The sequence below is a fragment of the Podarcis muralis genome, chromosome 6 (assembly GCF_964188315.1).
Source record: "Podarcis muralis chromosome 6, rPodMur119.hap1.1, whole genome shotgun sequence".
In the NCBI taxonomy this organism is placed as follows: domain Eukaryota; kingdom Metazoa; phylum Chordata; class Lepidosauria; order Squamata; family Lacertidae; genus Podarcis; species Podarcis muralis.
In genome coordinates, this window is record NC_135660.1 from 7,740,850 (window position 1) to 7,757,814 (window position 16,965).

General features: G+C 48.6%; 1 protein-coding gene across 1 annotated transcript in view; it reads right to left on the reverse strand.

Moving 5' to 3' along the window:
• Positions 1–447: 447 nt before the first annotated feature.
• The window catches only part of CHRD (chordin), a 51,583-nt gene continuing 35,065 nt past the window's right edge, over positions 448–16,965 (reverse strand). Inside the window, exons 14-23 of the mRNA XM_028731697.2 lie at positions 16,053–16,297; positions 15,359–15,472; positions 10,161–10,367; positions 7,870–7,963; positions 7,342–7,401; positions 5,930–6,033; positions 4,857–4,959; positions 3,382–3,536; positions 2,834–2,927; positions 448–1,219 (exon numbers count right to left, since the gene is read on the reverse strand). Coding sequence (XP_028587530.2) covers positions 1,161–1,219; positions 2,834–2,927; positions 3,382–3,536; positions 4,857–4,959; positions 5,930–6,033; positions 7,342–7,401; positions 7,870–7,963; positions 10,161–10,367; positions 15,359–15,472; positions 16,053–16,297 — 1,235 coding nt within the window. The 3' untranslated portion in view covers positions 448–1,160. The remainder of the gene's footprint in view (positions 1,220–2,833; positions 2,928–3,381; positions 3,537–4,856; positions 4,960–5,929; positions 6,034–7,341; positions 7,402–7,869; positions 7,964–10,160; positions 10,368–15,358; positions 15,473–16,052; positions 16,298–16,965) is intronic.

Below are 16,965 nucleotides of genomic sequence, written 5' to 3' on the forward strand. Positions count from 1 at the left end.
CTGGTTAGTTACCATGAGAACAAGATGCTTGACTAGATGGACCAATGGCCTGATCCGGCAGGTTCTTCTTGGAAGGGCAGCGCTCTACTCCGACTGTGCCCAAGAGTGCAATATGAAGAATCATATGGAATTACAGTGTTGGAAGGGACCCAAGGGGTCATCTAGTCCAACCCCCTGCATTGCAAGAATCTCAGCTAAAGCATCCATGACAGATGGCCCTCCAACCTCTGCTTGAAAACCTCCAAGGAAGGAGAGTCCACCACCTCCCGGGGGAGACCGTTCCCTTGTTGAACAGCTCTTACTGCCGGAAAGTTCTTCCTGATGTTGAGTTAGAATCTCCTTCATTGTAACTTGAAGCCATCAATCTGAGTCAACAGAAACACCTTTGGGATAGGGCGGGAAATTGCAAAAAACACTTGCCAAAGCTAACTAGCTTTTCTCCGCTGATACTTTTTTCTTTTTCTTTTTAATAAATACACCATCTCCCGTAACAATCCTCCCGCACTGAGGTGAGCGGGGAGCAAACAGAAACTTGCCCGTGGAAACCATAAATTACACAAGTCCTTCCCAACAACAGACCCCAAAGAGATGCAGCAGAGGGTGGCAATTTTACACCATATACAGGCTGGTCTGGGGGTGAGCCACGTAAGCCATACTGGAGACACGAAGCCGTCTGAAACAGTTGGATGGAGGCACAGCACTCTTGAACTTGTTGCAGTCCTATACAAGAGTTCCCAGCTGCGCTCCAAGACCTCACCCTGAGTAGGGGGCTAACAGCTTTACCTAGCATGACAGATGATGCCCCACACACCTCTCCATTGCAATTATAGCCTCGCTTGATATCCACCTGCAGTCCCCAAGAGGCTTGCGGGTCCCCCATCTCCTTTCGCGGATGCCGGTCCAAAATATATACGACAGCCAGGCTGGTGCCAGGGAGCAGAGAGCCAAGAGCGTGCCAGGCACTCAAAAGGATGGCTGCTCATTCTGTGGCAAGAGCAGAAGTCGCCCCCTCTCCTCTGTTGACTTAGGAAGCCAACACAGCGTGGAGGGGTATGGGGAGGTCTTGCAAAGCGCCAGCTGCAAAATGCCCTGTTCTTCAGCTCTACCAGCACTTGGCAGTGCCTGCCGTGACATCTGGGCTCCCTGGTCCAGCCAGCCAGCTAGTGTCTCCAGGAATCCTTAGCTTCATCTCGTGGCATCTCCTGAGTGTCATCTGGTGCTGCAAGGCAATGGGGGGGGGGAGGGGAGGTTTTAAGTAAACAAGAGAGCAGGACCCAAAGCAAAGGAAGGCAATAGACTCTGCACCATCTTGTTGGTTGTAATCCTTGTAGCAGTCAAATACAACATTCCTTGTTTGCCTAGCGTTGATACAGACAGGGGGATGTTGATCCAGCCAGTTGAAGTTCCTGTTACACCTGGTCTGGAGCATCCTCTCCCTGCATGTGACCAGGTAGGAACAGCGTTGGATAATTAAAGCTCACAGGTATATGTTTGCAGTTTGACCTACTTAGCTGTACACCTGTTTAATTAAAAGGGGAGTTTACTTTCTGCACTGGATGCAGGAAGGAATGTGATAGGATAATTGATTATTTGAAAACTGTATTTAAGTTGATTAAATGTTTTGTATGCTGCTGGTGAGGAGTGATGGGCTTGCAGCTTTTGACTGTCACGTGTTTGAAAACAAAAATAAGCAAAGATATTGCTTTGATGAGTCTTGTATTTCTATGCTCCAGTTGCTGCGCATACTCTGTGTTGGCAAAGAAGTCCAACAGTAGGTGGGCATGACCCTTGCAGACCCCACAAAAAGGGCCAGTCACGTAGCCATCTTCCTCTCTTGATGCCTGTTTCCTGATGCTGTTTGCTGGCTCTCTGCCAGCAGCACATGGGATGAATCCCCTTATGGGATAAATCCACACCTTCTTCTGTAACTACAAGCTAAAGCCTGCCTTCAGGGATCATACCGTGAACTGAACGTAAGTAAACTTCTTGTTACTGTTTAAGGAAGACTGTTGTGTTTTTATTTCTTTTTAAGAGGGGTCAAAAGGGGTCTTACCAGGAATAATCCAATCTGGGCGTGCCAGACTGGATTGCTTAACTAAAGAGATTCAAACGAATCTGCAAACTAGCTTCCTGCTGTATAGGGAGGGAATATGCTCTGCTAAATGGCTCACTAGCATGAGTAAGGAAGGATAATATTTAAGCAATATATCCTCTCCTACTATCCACAACATTCCCACACTTCTCTAGGTGAAAAGGCAGGCTTAACAAATCATGTGTGTGTGTGTGCAGGGGGAACTGGAAACACAATCTTAGGGGCACACGTGTTGCTTAGTGGGAGCTGGAACTTGGAAACCTCCAAGTTGTGTTTTCAGCAGCAGATTCAGCTGAGGCCCCATGAAATCACTCGTCCTGCAGTTTGGAAAAGAAGGCTAGTCATTTGCAGTCTAACCCTCTTCTGTTGAGCAAGGCCTTCCACCTGACAGCTGTCCTCATCAGTTCATTATTATAGATAGCTCAGTGAGCAGAGCATGAGCCTATTAATCTCAGGGTCGTGGGTTCGATCCCCACATTGGACAAAAAATTCCTGCAGTGCAGGGTGGCTGGGTGTGGACCTCGTAGTCCCTTCCAGCTCTACAATTCTACAATTATTACCTCTACTTTTATAAAACAGAAAGGAACACAGAACTAAAGCAGAGTAAAAGCTAAGAGCACATTCATACTGATAAAAAGGCAGGACTAAAATATTCTGCCCACTGAAGAAGTCCATAGATAATAATAATAATTATCATAATAACATTATATTTATATTACACAGAACTACACTCCTACTGACCGTGGCATTTGGAGCAGCAGCTGTCCTCTGTTTTCTCCCCTCCGGAGCAAGAGGCAGGAGAGCATTCTTGGCGCTGGCAGTGAGTCTCCCCAGACTGAAAAAGGAGAGGCGTTTACACTACAGTCAAAACTTGGGGGGTGGCATACCCTTCAACATCCCGCTGATGATCAAAACCGGGACGCTCGTGTTTTGATCCCCAGCTCTTGCTGGAGCTGGCTGACTAGCGCGAGACAAAAAAGCACAACAACCTGAGTGTCTTTTGGTTCAGTGCTCTGGCGTGAGCCAGCTGACTCCCACCAGAGTACCGGATCAAAAAAACAGGACATTCCGGGATCCAATCGGAAACAGGGATGGAGTCTGCAATTCCGGGATGTTTTGCTCAATTCGGGACAGTTGAGTGGTATGAGGTGGTGCTGGAGGTCAGAGCAAGTCTACAGAAAGTGCACTGAACCCAGGCTCCCCAAATCCACCTTGACCTGGGGCCTGGGGTTGTCCTACCCCTGCAGCTCAACTCCCTCCTCCTCTGCCACCTTCTGCCCCTCACTCACCAGACACCAGCAGGTGATGCATTTCATCTCCCCAAAGGGGGGCACGGTGGGGTGCCAGCTCTCGTTGTGCATGTACCACTGCCGCCCAAACTTGCAGGCCCTGGGCCCGTCCGCTTGCATCATGTCAGAGAGGGCAGAGGGGCTCCGCTCTGGGGCTGCGGAAAGAACACAGAGAGAACATTTGGAAGGGCGAGGAAGATGCGGCCATGAGCCCCAGAACACTCCCTGGTGGAAAAAAACATCCCGAAATGCCTAAATCATGAGGTCACCAAGAACAAAACACACAGAGAATTCAAAGGAAAGATTTAGGCTTCCTTCCCAATACTGACTTGGTCGACTCCCATGACAGTGGCGTTTAAGGACACACCTATGACTGGTTTAAAAGGTCTCAGAGGCAGAGGGGCTGTGTCTGGGCTGAACCACTTCAGATACTGTAGGCTTGCCCCGCTGCAAAAACCTAATATCCGTTCTAGCACGTCCTTCTCCCTGACATGCTAATTTCAGTGACACTAGGTGCAGTGATGCTTCTTTGTGTGTGTATAGAGGAATATTCATTTGTGTGGGCCGCCCACTGCCATCCGAAGTGGCACAGTCCAGGCACAGCTCTGCTCCATCAAGGAAAATAGAACAATTTAATTTATGTTTATTTCATTAAATTATATCCCAGCCTTCCTCGCAAAGGAGCCCAGGGCAGTGAACACGCCAGTGATACATCACAATAAAATAAAATTAAAAACACATTTAAGACGGTTAAATTAAATTAAAAGGATCTAAAAAAAAGTCAAGAACAATGAACAGTAGAACATTTTTTGAAAAATTGAAAAACACAAATGCAGCCAAATCTTGCCTGCGAATAGACCCACTGAAACTGAAAAGTTTCCAGCAGTATGATGAAGGCGCCTGCTTGCTGTCACTAGGCAGGGAGTTCCAGAGCACGCTAAATGAGTGAGTCATCGCAAAGGCAGGCAGGAGGGCTGCTGTTGCTGGCAGCTGCCTTTTCAGGCTTCTGTGGTCTTGCTTGCAACTTCAGCAAGAGTCTCTTGCAAGAGGCTGGGCAGCTATTTGTTGGGAATGCTCTGAACTGAAGGCCTCCAACAACTCCTGAGTTTCTGAGCTGTCGTGGCAGAGGCAGAAGCTCAGCGACTGAATAGGGGGACCAGCAAGCTGTCATTTGTTGGACCATTGTCTTATCTTGCACTTAGCTATGCATCAATGACTCTTATTGTAACCTGCACCTTGCCTCTATGGCGATTGGATTTGTGCCCTTGGCAGAAACTGAGCTGGGAGTTGGAGTCCTGCAATATCTGCAGGGCCACAGGTTTCTCTACCTCTTCTTTCCTGCTGGGAAAAAGCACTGGGGCAGTCTCTTCCTTTATCCCACCCCACGTGAACAACCAGAGTTGTGGCAGCAAAAGGACTTGCAGCTGGTGGAGTACTGCTTGCTTCCTCTTGCTGTCCCAGAACGCTTGGCTCACCTGGGCATTGCTTGCAGCAGTCTGATGGGTTGGCCCGAATGGGGTTGCTGCAGGTCAGGTGAGGGCACTGGACCTTCTCGCAGTGAACTTCCCCTGTGGCTCCCTGTGCAAAGAGTGTGGGCAGGTACAGACTGTGAGCCTTAGGGTCAGAGCACCATGCGCAAACCAACCTTAAGGTATACACATGCACACATGTGCATGCGTACACAAAGTATGTTTCCGAGCACAATCCCAGTATGTTTCCAAGCACAATTCAAAGTGTTGGTGCTGACCTTTAAAGCCCTAAACAGCCTTGGCCCAGTATACCTGAAGGAGCGGCTCCACCCCCATCGTTCTGCCCGGACACTGAGGTCCAGCTCCAACGGCCTTCTGGCAGTTCCCTCACTGCGAGAAGTGAGGTTACGTGGAACCAGGCAGAGGGCCTTCTCAGTAATGGCACCCACCCTGTGGAACGCCCTCCCATCAGATGTCAAGGAAATAAAAAAGCTATCTGACTTTTAGAAGACATCTGAAGGCAGTCCTGTTTAGGGAAGCTTTTAATGTTTGATGTTTCATTGTGTTTTTAATATTCTGTTGGGAGCTGCCCAGAGTGGCTGGGGAAACCCAGCCAGATGGACGGGGTATAAATAAAAAATATTATTATTATTATTATAAAGACAGACTTTTAGTATAAAACTTTTAGTTTAAAGGGACTTTTAGTATAAAGAAAATGACTAATAAGGGGTGACATGATAGAAGTTTATAAAATTATACATGGCATGGAGAAAAGGAATAGAGAAAAGTTTTTCTTTCGCCCTTTCTCAAAACACTACCACAGAATTGAGATCCATAGTTTAACCGCACTACATGATAAAGTACTTTATTTTATCCATCCAGAATTCAGCTTCATTTGGATGTCCATGAGTCAGTGATGGCCACCAAGCTTTAAAAGAAGCCCACAGACCAGCTTCTTGTTTACCCCAGCATAAACAAAGCATTTGAGAAGCAAAGGAGAGGAGGAGGAGGGTTTTCTTTGGTCGTGAGCTTTGGCTTCCTGTGAAGGCTTCTCTCAAGGGCCTGGCTGACGAGCCCACCTTGCAGGTGCAGATGGCACATTTAATGAGGCCGAAGGGAGGGACCACGGGGTGCCAGTGTGTGCCTGCTCCTCGCCACGTCTTGTCGCCCTCAAAGTAACAGCCTGCAGTGGGAGAAGGAAGGTCAGAGTGCATCTCCTGAGTCTTGAAAGGGGCATGTGCATTGCTCTTCAAGCTGAGGGACGCATTGTACTGAGCAGGGATGCTCTAAGAGGGTGGATTATGGAGACTTGTTTACTGAGCATTCCTTACAATCAGTTTGCAAGGAGATGGTGTGGCTTTTTAATGACAATTCACTCCATGCCGATTTGGGGTGAGATCCCACCCAAAATTGCATGAGACCTTGCACAGTTTGCAAGATCTCACGTGATTTCGGGCTAGATCTCACCCAAAATGGACACGACCTGGCTCAAAATTGGCACTGATGCAGCTTCTCCACCACTGGTGGAGGTGCATTACAGAATTATAGAGTTGTGGATTTGGAAGGGACCACAAGGGTCATCTAGTCCAACCCCCTGCAATGCAGGAATATTTTGCCCAACATGGGACTTGAACCCACGACCCTGAGATTAAGAGGCTCATGCTCTACTGACTGAGCTATGTCAGAGCACTGTGCTGCCGGGGTGGGAGGTCTTCTGCCACTTGAGGAAGTGGCCTCACCCTGCCTAATGGCTGGTTCGGTTCTGGCAGAAAACTGGTAGCCCAAATAGGAGTTGGCACCACAGCTAATCTCAGGCAGAGCCAACGCCTTCTAGTTTTGTCCCCATCCTCCTCCTCAAACTGAGACACTGAGACTAAGGAGGATAGTCAGGAACTCCCCCCGCCCCCTGGGACTGGCTGTAAGTAAGAAAGCAGGGAATATGGGGCTGGCTCAAGGCAGGCTTTGGTTGGAGGGGCAGTGCCCCACTCTCCCTAGTGGACCAGCCGTCCCCACTGATGCAATGCCTCACTTGCACCTCTCATTCTCCGTGGGTGAAAAGGTTTGGAGGCTATCAGGTTTGCAGGAGGTTTGCAGCAGTGGCAGACATCGGGCTTTCAAATTTCAGTGGCACCCTCTGCGAGGACACAATTTGGCACCCCTTCTGCCTCTTGCCTTCCGTTCTGCTCAATTCACTAAGTCTGTAGTTCCTAATTAGCTAAGTATTGTGGATCCCCATTTTTCAAAAGCCAGGCCATGGACTCCCTACTTTTGGAGATTCTGATACCTCTATTTGCTGTGTGAATGGGGCCACAGACCCCCTGGGTGGGTCACACAAACCCTCTGGAGTCCACGGACCTCCAACTGGGAGCTGGCTATGTCATAGTTGTGATGCTGTGGCACCCCTAGGCCTGGTGCCCAGGGTGGTGGAACCGGTCATTCTGCCTTAAATCCACCTCTGCTTGCAGAAAATCTTCTTCTCCCTTCCCCTTACCTTCGCTGCTGTCTTGGGCTCTCTCAGCAGCTCTTGGTCCTCCTGGGTTTTCCTTCTCCTCTGTTCAGGAAGATATGGTAGGAGACATGAAGACATGAAAGGCTCATGGGGAACAGATAGGGGCAGGGGCAGCAACGGTCGCTGTGTCTGGAACTGCTAAATCCTCTTACCACAGGAGTGAGAAACCTGCGGCAATCTAGGCCAGGGGTGGAGGGCAAATGAGTGTAAGTTATGTAAAGGAAACCTTAGTTACTTGAATAGTGGAACCGAGGCAAATAACTTAGGATTTGGCAGAAACAGAACTGCAGTGGAATGGAAACAGTGCTGACTGATGAATATGTCAGAATGGAAACTGCTGCCTTTTTACATATCTAACCCAGGAGTAAGACTTCAGTCTTGCTCTGCATCATGCTCCCTACCTCTGGATCCCTCTGGATATTTGCAATGTATAAGACTAAGAACCCCCTCCTCCCAACTCCCTTCTCCTTCTGCAACTTTCTAACCCGGCCCCGCTCAACCCCATGTTACCTTCGCACACAGGACAGCAACGATCTCTCAGGTGCACCAGCCGGGAGCAGTTGAGTGTCGGGCACAGGACAGGGTCACAGATAACAGTGCGCTTCTATGGTGCAGGATAGGGGAGGGGAGGCAACAAGAAGAGAAGAGTCATTCCACATCGGAAGCCTGACTTGAAAAGCAGCGGGCAGAGAAAGGAAGGTGTCAAATCCCATTCTCACAGTTCTGGAGAATCTGCTTCTTTCCAACCCGGGTTCTGTTCCTGCATGCCCATCCTTACACCCTTACCTTCTTGGAATTGATACACTTTGAGGAGCGGCTATGATTCTGCACCCACCCTTGATGCTATTCAGACAACGGCAGCTCTGAATGAGCATGCAGGTGTTAGCACTGATCTCCTTTCGCAAAGGAGCAACGGTCTGGAGAAGGACCATCGTAGCTCAGTAGAAAGTCCAGTCCTTGACATATCCAGATGTTGCTGAAATACAACTCCCATCAGGGCTGGTGTGTCCCATTTCACCGCTCAAATCAAAACAAGAAGTGCCAGTCTGGCCTTCCATTGCCACGTCCGTCAAAGCATCCTTTCCCTAGGCTGGCATGAAATACTGGCAATGCCAGGAGGTTCCGGTGAGATCTCACGAAATCTTCCCAGAAATCAGTGCCAATGCCGGCACTGCAGGTGTGAGGACAGGTGGGGCACCCATGAGGGTGCTGCCCGAGGTGGCTGCTTCTCCCACCTTCCGGAAAGGCTGGCCCCAATCACCCCTCACCCTTGGCCATTCAGGCTGGGGCTGATATTAGGATATAGTTCCGTTCCACCTTTAGAACAGGCATGTGGAGTTGTTGTATGTCACATGTCTGTTTACTTCCAGCACAGTCTGCTGGGAACGTCAGTTGTATATAGCTTCTGCTTATGCTGTTTTGCTTGGACACGAAGGGAAGAGGACATGTTTTTCCTTTGTCCTGATGCTGAATCAATGCTTGCAAATATGCTTACATATGCCTCTGTCCGCTACTTCTGTTGCAAAGAGTTCTTCTCTTGCATGCTCAGTCTCTAAAGGGCTCTGAGGCTTGAGTCACAGTTTTGATGCTGCTCCGAGAACCAGAGATCGCCCGGCTGCCAGCAGGTGGGCTGGAGCCAACAGGGGGCCTGCCAGACGCCCCCGTCTCCCTGGAAACATCCCAACAGGCTGGCCCTGACCCCAATCACCCCTCACCCTTGGCCATTCAGGCTGGGGCTGATGAAAATCACAGAATCATAGAATTGTAGAGTTGGAAAGTCCAACCCCCTGCAATGCAGGAATCTCAGCTAAAGCATCCATGACAAATCATAGAATCATAGAATCATAGAGTTGGAATAGACCACAAGGGCCATCGTGTCCAACCCCCTGCCAAGCAGGAAACACCATCAGAGCACTCCTGACTTATGGTTGTCAAGCCTCTGCTTAAAGACCTCCAAAGAAGGAGACTCCACCACACTCCTTGGCAGCAAATTCCACTGTCGAACAGCTCTTACTGTCAGGAAGTTCTTCCTAATGTTTAGGTGGAATCTTCTTTCTTGTAGTTTGGATCCATTGCTCAGTGTCCGCTTCTCTGGAGCAGCAGAAAACAACCTTTCTCCCTCCTCTATATGACATCCTTTTATATATTTGAACATGGCTATCATATCACCCCTTAACCTCCTCTTCTCCAGGCTAAAGATGCCCAGCTCCCTTAGCCGTTCCTCATAAGGCATCGTTTCCAGGCCTTTGACCATTTTGGTTGCCCTCCTCTGGACACGTTCCAGTTTGTCAGTGTCCTTCTTGAACTGGGGTGCCCAGAACTGGACACAGTACTCCAGGTGAGGTCTGACCAGAGCAGAATACAGTGGCACTATTACTTCCCTTGATCTAGATGCTATACTCCTATTGATGCAGCCCAGAATTGCATTGGCTTTTTTAGCTGCCGCGTCACACTGTTGGCTCATGTCAAGTTTGTGGTCAACCAAGACTCCTAGATCCTTTTCACATGTACTGCTCTCAAGCCAGGTGTCCCCCATCTTGTATTTGTGCCTCTCATTTTTTTTGCCCAAGTGCAATACTTTACATTTCCCCCTGTTAAAGTTCATCTTGTTTGCTTTGGCCCAGTTCTCTAATCTGTCAAGGTTGTTTTGAATGGAGTCCAACTATCTCTGGGGAGCTCCAAGTTGGCAAAGGCTGCTGTGGTGGGATCTTGGTGAGCACAGACACCTTCCTGTTTGTACAAAACTTGCACCCTAGTTATTATTATTTTTTGGATGTTTACGGATGTGCCTTTCCACTCACCTGGCAGCTGCATACGGAGCATTTCTTGTCATACTCTGGGGCCCAGCGGGAGCCATGGGGCCGGTGCTGCCCTTCAAAGTAGCAGGAGCTGGGGTCTTTCTTCAGCTCTTCGGGGTCCCTGGGGTTTGGGTCCCCTGGAAGCTCATCCTCGGGGTCCTCTGGAGCCAGCCGAATGCCGCCTGCCTCGCAGCGGTTGGGAATGTGCACCTAAGGGAACAGTGACTGTCAGAGACGGCACATCGGATTCAGAAACGGATAGCAGTGTGGTCAACGTTATGCAAATTATTTATATTCCACTGCTTCCCCCAGAACTGGGACTCAAGGCGACTCACAAGAATCAATACAAATGCAAACAAAACACACATAACTCATACAAACACAGACATAGCTAAGAAGAAAAGACAGTTCCCAGGATAATTTGGGGGAACCCATGTGCTTTAAACATATGGTGTGGTTCTGCAGTACAGTGGTACCTCGGGTTAAGAACTTAATTTATCCTGGAGGTCCGTTCTTAACCTGAAACTGTTTTTAACCTGAAGCACCACTTTGGCTAATGGGGCCTCCTCCTCCTGCTGTGCCGCTGCCATGCGATTTCTGTTCTCATCCTGAAGCAAAGTTCTTAACCCAAAGTACTATTTCTGGGTTAGCGGAGTCTGCAACCTGAAGCGTCTGTAACCTGAAGTGTCTGTAACCTGAGGTACCACTGTAGTTTTAAATAGGGTTTAGTAGTTATCTGCAAAGGTCACTGACTTAAAAAACAAAAAAAAGTACAGCCAACTCAACATTAACTGCACATTTAAAAATGAAATTTAAAATGCAGGCAGCCCCACTGAAGTATGAGGGGAGTTTCAAGATCGTTGACTGAAATTAGCATCTGATTTGCAGAATGTTGTGCTTGGCATTAGGACAAGGGGCTCACTCTGACATGGTTGCACAGGGGAGGAGAGAAGGCACAGCAACTTCTGTTTGCAAAGAGATCTGGATGCACTCTTGCATGCCACGCTAATGAACTCTCTCTCTCCCCACTGCAATTTTTGCATCCATCTCATGAATGCAAAGCAGCCACCCTTGAATCCAAGCCCAGTTGACCTGCCTTGTTGACGTGTGCAGAAGATGCACTGCAAAACTCTGCAGGTGACCCTCAATACCTTTCCACCCAGGAAGAAGCCCCAGCGAGGCTCAGAAGGCAATTGGAGGGAAGTACATGTTCCTGACGCCAAAACAGCCAGCAGGCTCCCAGCCAAGCATGGCATCGTCAATGCCTGGAAGAGACAAGCTGAGGCAGATGAGAGTCTGTCAAACATCTCCCTAACCAATTTCCCCGGTGAAGGCATCAGGGGAGTTAGCACTGAGAAATGGCTGGCAAGTAACTGCAGGTCGGTTCAGCCCTGCCTTCGCGCATGGTGAGGGGAAGCGACGGTGGCAAGGTCTTCCTGGCATTGCAGCTGACTTCACCACCAGGGTCACACGGCAAATGCAAAACCGGGTTGAGACCTGTTTACATTTTCATGCGCGGTACCAGGAGTACTTGCACACCAGGTTTCAGCAAGATCAACCAAGATCACCATTTCAGCAAGATCATCACTCTCCATCATTTCATGATATACAGGTGGTACATGACCCCAGTCAAGCTTGCAAAAATCTATCATTTGCCTGACAATAAATGTTGGAAATGTAAAGAAACTGAAGGAACATTCTTTCACCTTTGGTGGACCTGTCCTAGGGTAAAGACCTTCTGGGAAATGATTTATAACGAGCTGAAAAAGGTATTTAAGTATACTTTCCCTAAGAAACCAGAGGCCTTGCTTTTGGGCATTGTAGGCCAAAGGGTGTTAAAGAAGGACTATACATTCTTTATGTACGCAACGACAGCAGCAAGGATACTGATTGCTAAATATTGGAAAACTCATGATTTGCCCACGCTGGAAGAATGGCAGACGCAACTGATAGACTACATGGAACTGGCAGAAATGACTGGCAGAATCCGTAACCTGGGAGAAGAAGCAGTGGAAGAGGATTGGAAAAAATTTAAGGACTATCTGCAAAAACATTGTAAACTGTATGAATGTTAAGAAAGTGAAAGAGCTAAAACAAGGGTGGCATCAGTAAATCAGTTAAATAGAGAATGTGAAAATATAGAGAAATTCGAGCTAAAAGTGATCTATGAATATTGTTATGTTTAAATCAAGGTCTTAAGTTCTAGAGAGGAAATTTTAATATGGGAAACATAATAAATTGAAATATTTTAAATAAGTATCTGAAATAAGGGAATAAATTGCTGAATGGAACATTTTGAATTTGAAAAGCAGGAGCGAAAGATGTGAGGAAGTCCAAACAGTTATGAAAGTAAGATCTGAACGATGTTGTTATATTTTTCTTTATCTCTTTTTGTATGTTCTTTTTTCTGTGTTTGTTTTTTCTGGTTATGGTTTTTCTATATGTATGTCGAAAACTCTGAATAAAAATCTTTTTTTTTAAAAAAAAAAAACACACTCTCCATCATTTCACCGCCATGTCAAGGAAAGCTTCACCTGCTGAATTTCTGCCTGCCATGCTGGAGTTGAAAGCAGCAAGTCTCTTTCAGAGAAGAAACCCTGCAGCGAGCAGTTGCTAAGAATGCAAAAATCCTTATGTTAAGTGTAGAATTTAAGATCTTGGCAAGCATCAGGGTCTGGCATCTAGCCACACTTCTAAATTTCTCCACCAGCTAAGGGACAGAGAATAATTTTGGAAACTCTCTCTCTGTGTGACCTCAGCCACTGTCAGTTTAGAAGGCCTTCTGCAGCTCTGGTCTTTCAAACCATTATCCAAAATGTCCTTGGGAGGGAGGAAGAGTTTCAAGAATCTATCCTGGCAAGGAATATCCGCAAATTCAGCTCGGCCTCAAGTGGATCAGGTCAGGCAGATGATCTTCTACTTTATTTATAGCGCTACACATAGATAAGAAAGGTTCGGCTGGCGCCATTTTGTGACAGGATCGGCCAGCCCCACCCTGCTGCTACAACTTCACAAAAATGCGAGTATCTGCTCTCACTCTCCCGCGAGAGAAAAAAATTACATGGGCAGTTGCCATCTTTGGAGAAAGCAGGGAACAGTTTGTAAAAACCGAAATGAGAAACAATAACCTGCTCTGCCTCAAGATGCTGCTGAATTTGTCTAAAAGGGCCGATTTGGAGTTCCTGAGGAATTTCAACTTTCAGAACTAAAAGCATTTTGACAACGTTTTCAGGGGCGCTCCTCCACCTCTACGTACCTACCTGAAGAAAAACCTGAGGCAATTTGGAGGTTCCTGGTAGGGACAAACCTCTGAGCAATTTTTGTGGAGAGTTAAAGGACTCTGGGGATAGTTCACAGCTCCCCAGGTGATGATGTTTGAGGGTGAATCAGGGGCAGCCATGTTTGCCATTCAAGGGTGCAGACTTATTCATATACAAAGGAACTGTCGGCTCTTTAAAAATTATTGTTGTAGTTGCTGCCAAATGATATTTAATAGTTTTTCAAATTTTTAAGAAATCAGTGCCAAATTACATCAAATGCAATACAAATTTCCCATTAAAATTATTATTACTGACAGCAAGAGTGAGAGAAGCCAAACCCTCCCTCTTCCCGTCCCCCTTTTTTACCTCAGCTTGGCTCTGATACTGGAAAGGAGCCAAGCTGAGGAAAAAAACTGTCTGCAGCGATGGAGTCTGGGGAGAGGTTTGGGCCTGAGGTTTTAACCACTACAAACACTGAACAGTTGTACAAAGGTCAGCATACGAGGAAAGATGAGAGTATTTTGTTCTGCTAGAGTATTTTTGTACAGTGGTGACGAAATTAATTCGTTCCGCAAGTTTTTTCTTCTTGTGAGTTTTTCGTCTTGCGAAGCACGGTTTCCCATAGGAATGCATTGAAAATCAATCAATGCGTTCCTATGGAAACCGCCTTCAGACCAGGTCCGGGGACAGTCTGTCCCCCGACCTCTTCTGAAGGCTGGGGGGGGGGGGGAACAAGGGCTTTTCTTCCCACCACCAGCCTTCAGAAGGCTGTTCTGAAGGCTGGCGGTGGGAAGAAAAGCCCTTCTCCCCACCTCCCGCCCCGCAAGCTCCGGGGACAGGAGGGCTTCGCTGCCGCCCGCCAGCATTTTAAGATCGCCCCGGGACAGCGGAGAAGTCTCCGCTGTCCTGGGAAGGCAGGCGGGGGGGGGGGGGAGCAAAGACTTTTGCCCCCCGCCGGCCTTCAGAAGAGGTCCAGGACCTCTTCTGAAGGCCGGCGGTGGGCGAAAGTCTTTGCTCCCGACGGCCAGCATTTTAAAAGCGGTCCGGGACAGCGGGAAAGCGCAGCACAATTCCCTGCTATCCCGGACCGCTTTTAAAATGCTGGCGGTGGGGAGCAAAGCCTTTCGGCCCCCGCCGGCCTTCCTGGACCTCTTCTGAAGGCCGGAGGGGGGGCGAAAGGCTTTGCTCCCCACCGCCAGCATTTAAAAGAGGTCCCCGGAGATTTCCTTATGGGCTTTCTTCTTGCGAAGCAAGCCCATAGGGAAATTCGTCTTGCGGAACGACTCAAAAACGGAAAACTCTTTCATCTTGCGAGTTTTTCGTTTTGCGAGGCGTTCGTCTTGCGAGGCACCACTGTAGTGCATTCTAAATGTGCAAAATGATCCGCATACATAATCTCAGCAATCCTTGTGGCACCCCAGTGATGTTATCAACTTATTGCGCATGTGGCAACTTGAGGGTGCAAAAACAGTTGGAATGCTTCTGTGTACCTGCAATGGCTAATTTGTAATGGGCAGTGAGACTCTGGCCTCCCTGGAAATGAGACCATTTGATTTTGAAAGCTTCTCTAATTCCAAATGTTGTTGGAGGCTGCTTGTGAGTCAGAACTTAGAGTAGAAAAAGCACTCTTCACATGCTCAAAGGCTTGCATTGATCCCTGGAAAAGCAGAGCCTACAGGCAGATGCATTGAAAAGTGTGTGATTTAATGGGTAGTTGTGGAACCACTGCACAAGAAGATCAGGATGAATTCAGGATGGAGGCTTATTATTGTGTAACCTCCCTGCAAAAGAAAAACAGAGCAACTCTGCAGTAAAGGCAGGACATAGTTTAACCTCCGCATAAGCTTTGTGCAAGCAAACCAGGATAAATGCTCAAGAAGCAGGTTGTCTGGAGGAACCCAAGAAAATCCCGAGAGAAACAGCAGAGTGACCACGACTGACCTTGCCCCGCATCTCCCCTCGTGGGTTCGCTTTAGTGCTGACTTGCAGGAAGGCTGTGCCCTGAGCCAAATGGCGGAGGAGCTCCTCATCCAGGTCCTTCACTACTCCTTGAGCCTAGGTGAGAAGGAGAACCCCATCAGGCAAAGGCATCGGTCCCAATCCTAGTCTCTTAGGCCCCTTCTTGCCACTCCCCTTGGGCTAGCTTTGTGTCCACACCCAGGCAGGCAAACTCTGGCCTCCGTCACTGGCCAGGCAGCTAAGGGCCTTTGGGAGAATGCACCCTTTGTCTCCCAAGAAGAATATCATGGCAAGCAAAAAAGGGAAGAGGCCAAACTGGCCCAGGCCACATATTTGGAAGAAGAAAAGGCTTAGGAGCCAACTCTGTACAAATCGGGAGAGGAGACCCTAAGACGGTTGGATGGTGCCTTGCATGCCTCTTTCTGGCAACTGCTGCAGCCAAGCTGGTGCCAAACGTCTTACTTTGCTTTCCTTTGGACCACATCAGCAAGGCCAAGGAGGGGGTCTTGTCAGCTGGGCAGCCCAGGACCTCCAGACACACTGCCAAGGCCTGCACCCCAGGGAGCTCGCTTCTGTGCTGCTAACGCAGCATACCTGGAGGTGCCAGGGACTAAGCCTGGGGGCTTCTGTGTGCAATGCAGATGCTCCACCCCTGAGAGACCGCCTTTCCCCTTACCTCTGTGCCATAGAAGCCCCGCAGCAGTCGCTTGTGCTCCCGCAGACTGCTCTCCCGGAGCTCTCCCAGCTCCGCAAAGCCATGGAGGTGAGCGCTGACGGTGCCGTCGTCCGCCTTGCCAAGGCCAGCAACTATGATCTCATAGTGCAGGTGGCAGTGGTCGTCCAGTGATACCCAGGCATGCCCAGCAGATCCAGTGCGCACAGGAGGGGACACAAATTGGCCAGCCAGTGGGACAGAAAGCTCTGTAGCACAAAAGCCAAGGGTTATATGCTCAGGGGCTGGTCCACTGCCACATGCCAAATGCATCTTAATAGGCTTCTTGGTTTTTAAGGCATCACAAGCCTCTTGTGTCATCTTGGGCTTTAGAGGAATTTTTCAAAATCTGAGTTTGGCGAGATAATGTCCGCAAAGAGACTAAAACCAATTGGCTGAGTCAGGGTGATGCTGCGGAATGTTAAGAAAACTCAACATTCCAATGGAGGGCCAGAGAGGTGCAGAGTAGTCAGAAAGTCTGCAGTCCAATTTGTGCGAGGAAAAGAGGAATCAGCAGTTTGGCTGGGATTCAAACCACCTCACACAGAACCCCAAGCGGGAGACAGCCGTGTTAAGAAGGATGGTTGACGAGACAGGGCTGAATAGGCATTCTGGTGAAAGGGAGGAATTTGAGGGGGAAAGTGGTGAAGGCATGTTCTGGGGGGCGGGGATGGAAAGGGAGAAGCCAAGAACAAAGTGAGCCTGGTCCTAAGCCCAGGAGGGACTGTGAGTTGTTGGGAGGTGCGCGGAAGTGGGCAGGCAAAGGCTGGGGACTGGGAGTCAGGGAGCAAAGTCCTGATTCTGACAGGGCTGCTTTACCTTTTTACAGTTGCATGGAAGGGGGACTCTGCCAGCTGTGGCACCTACTGTCACTGCC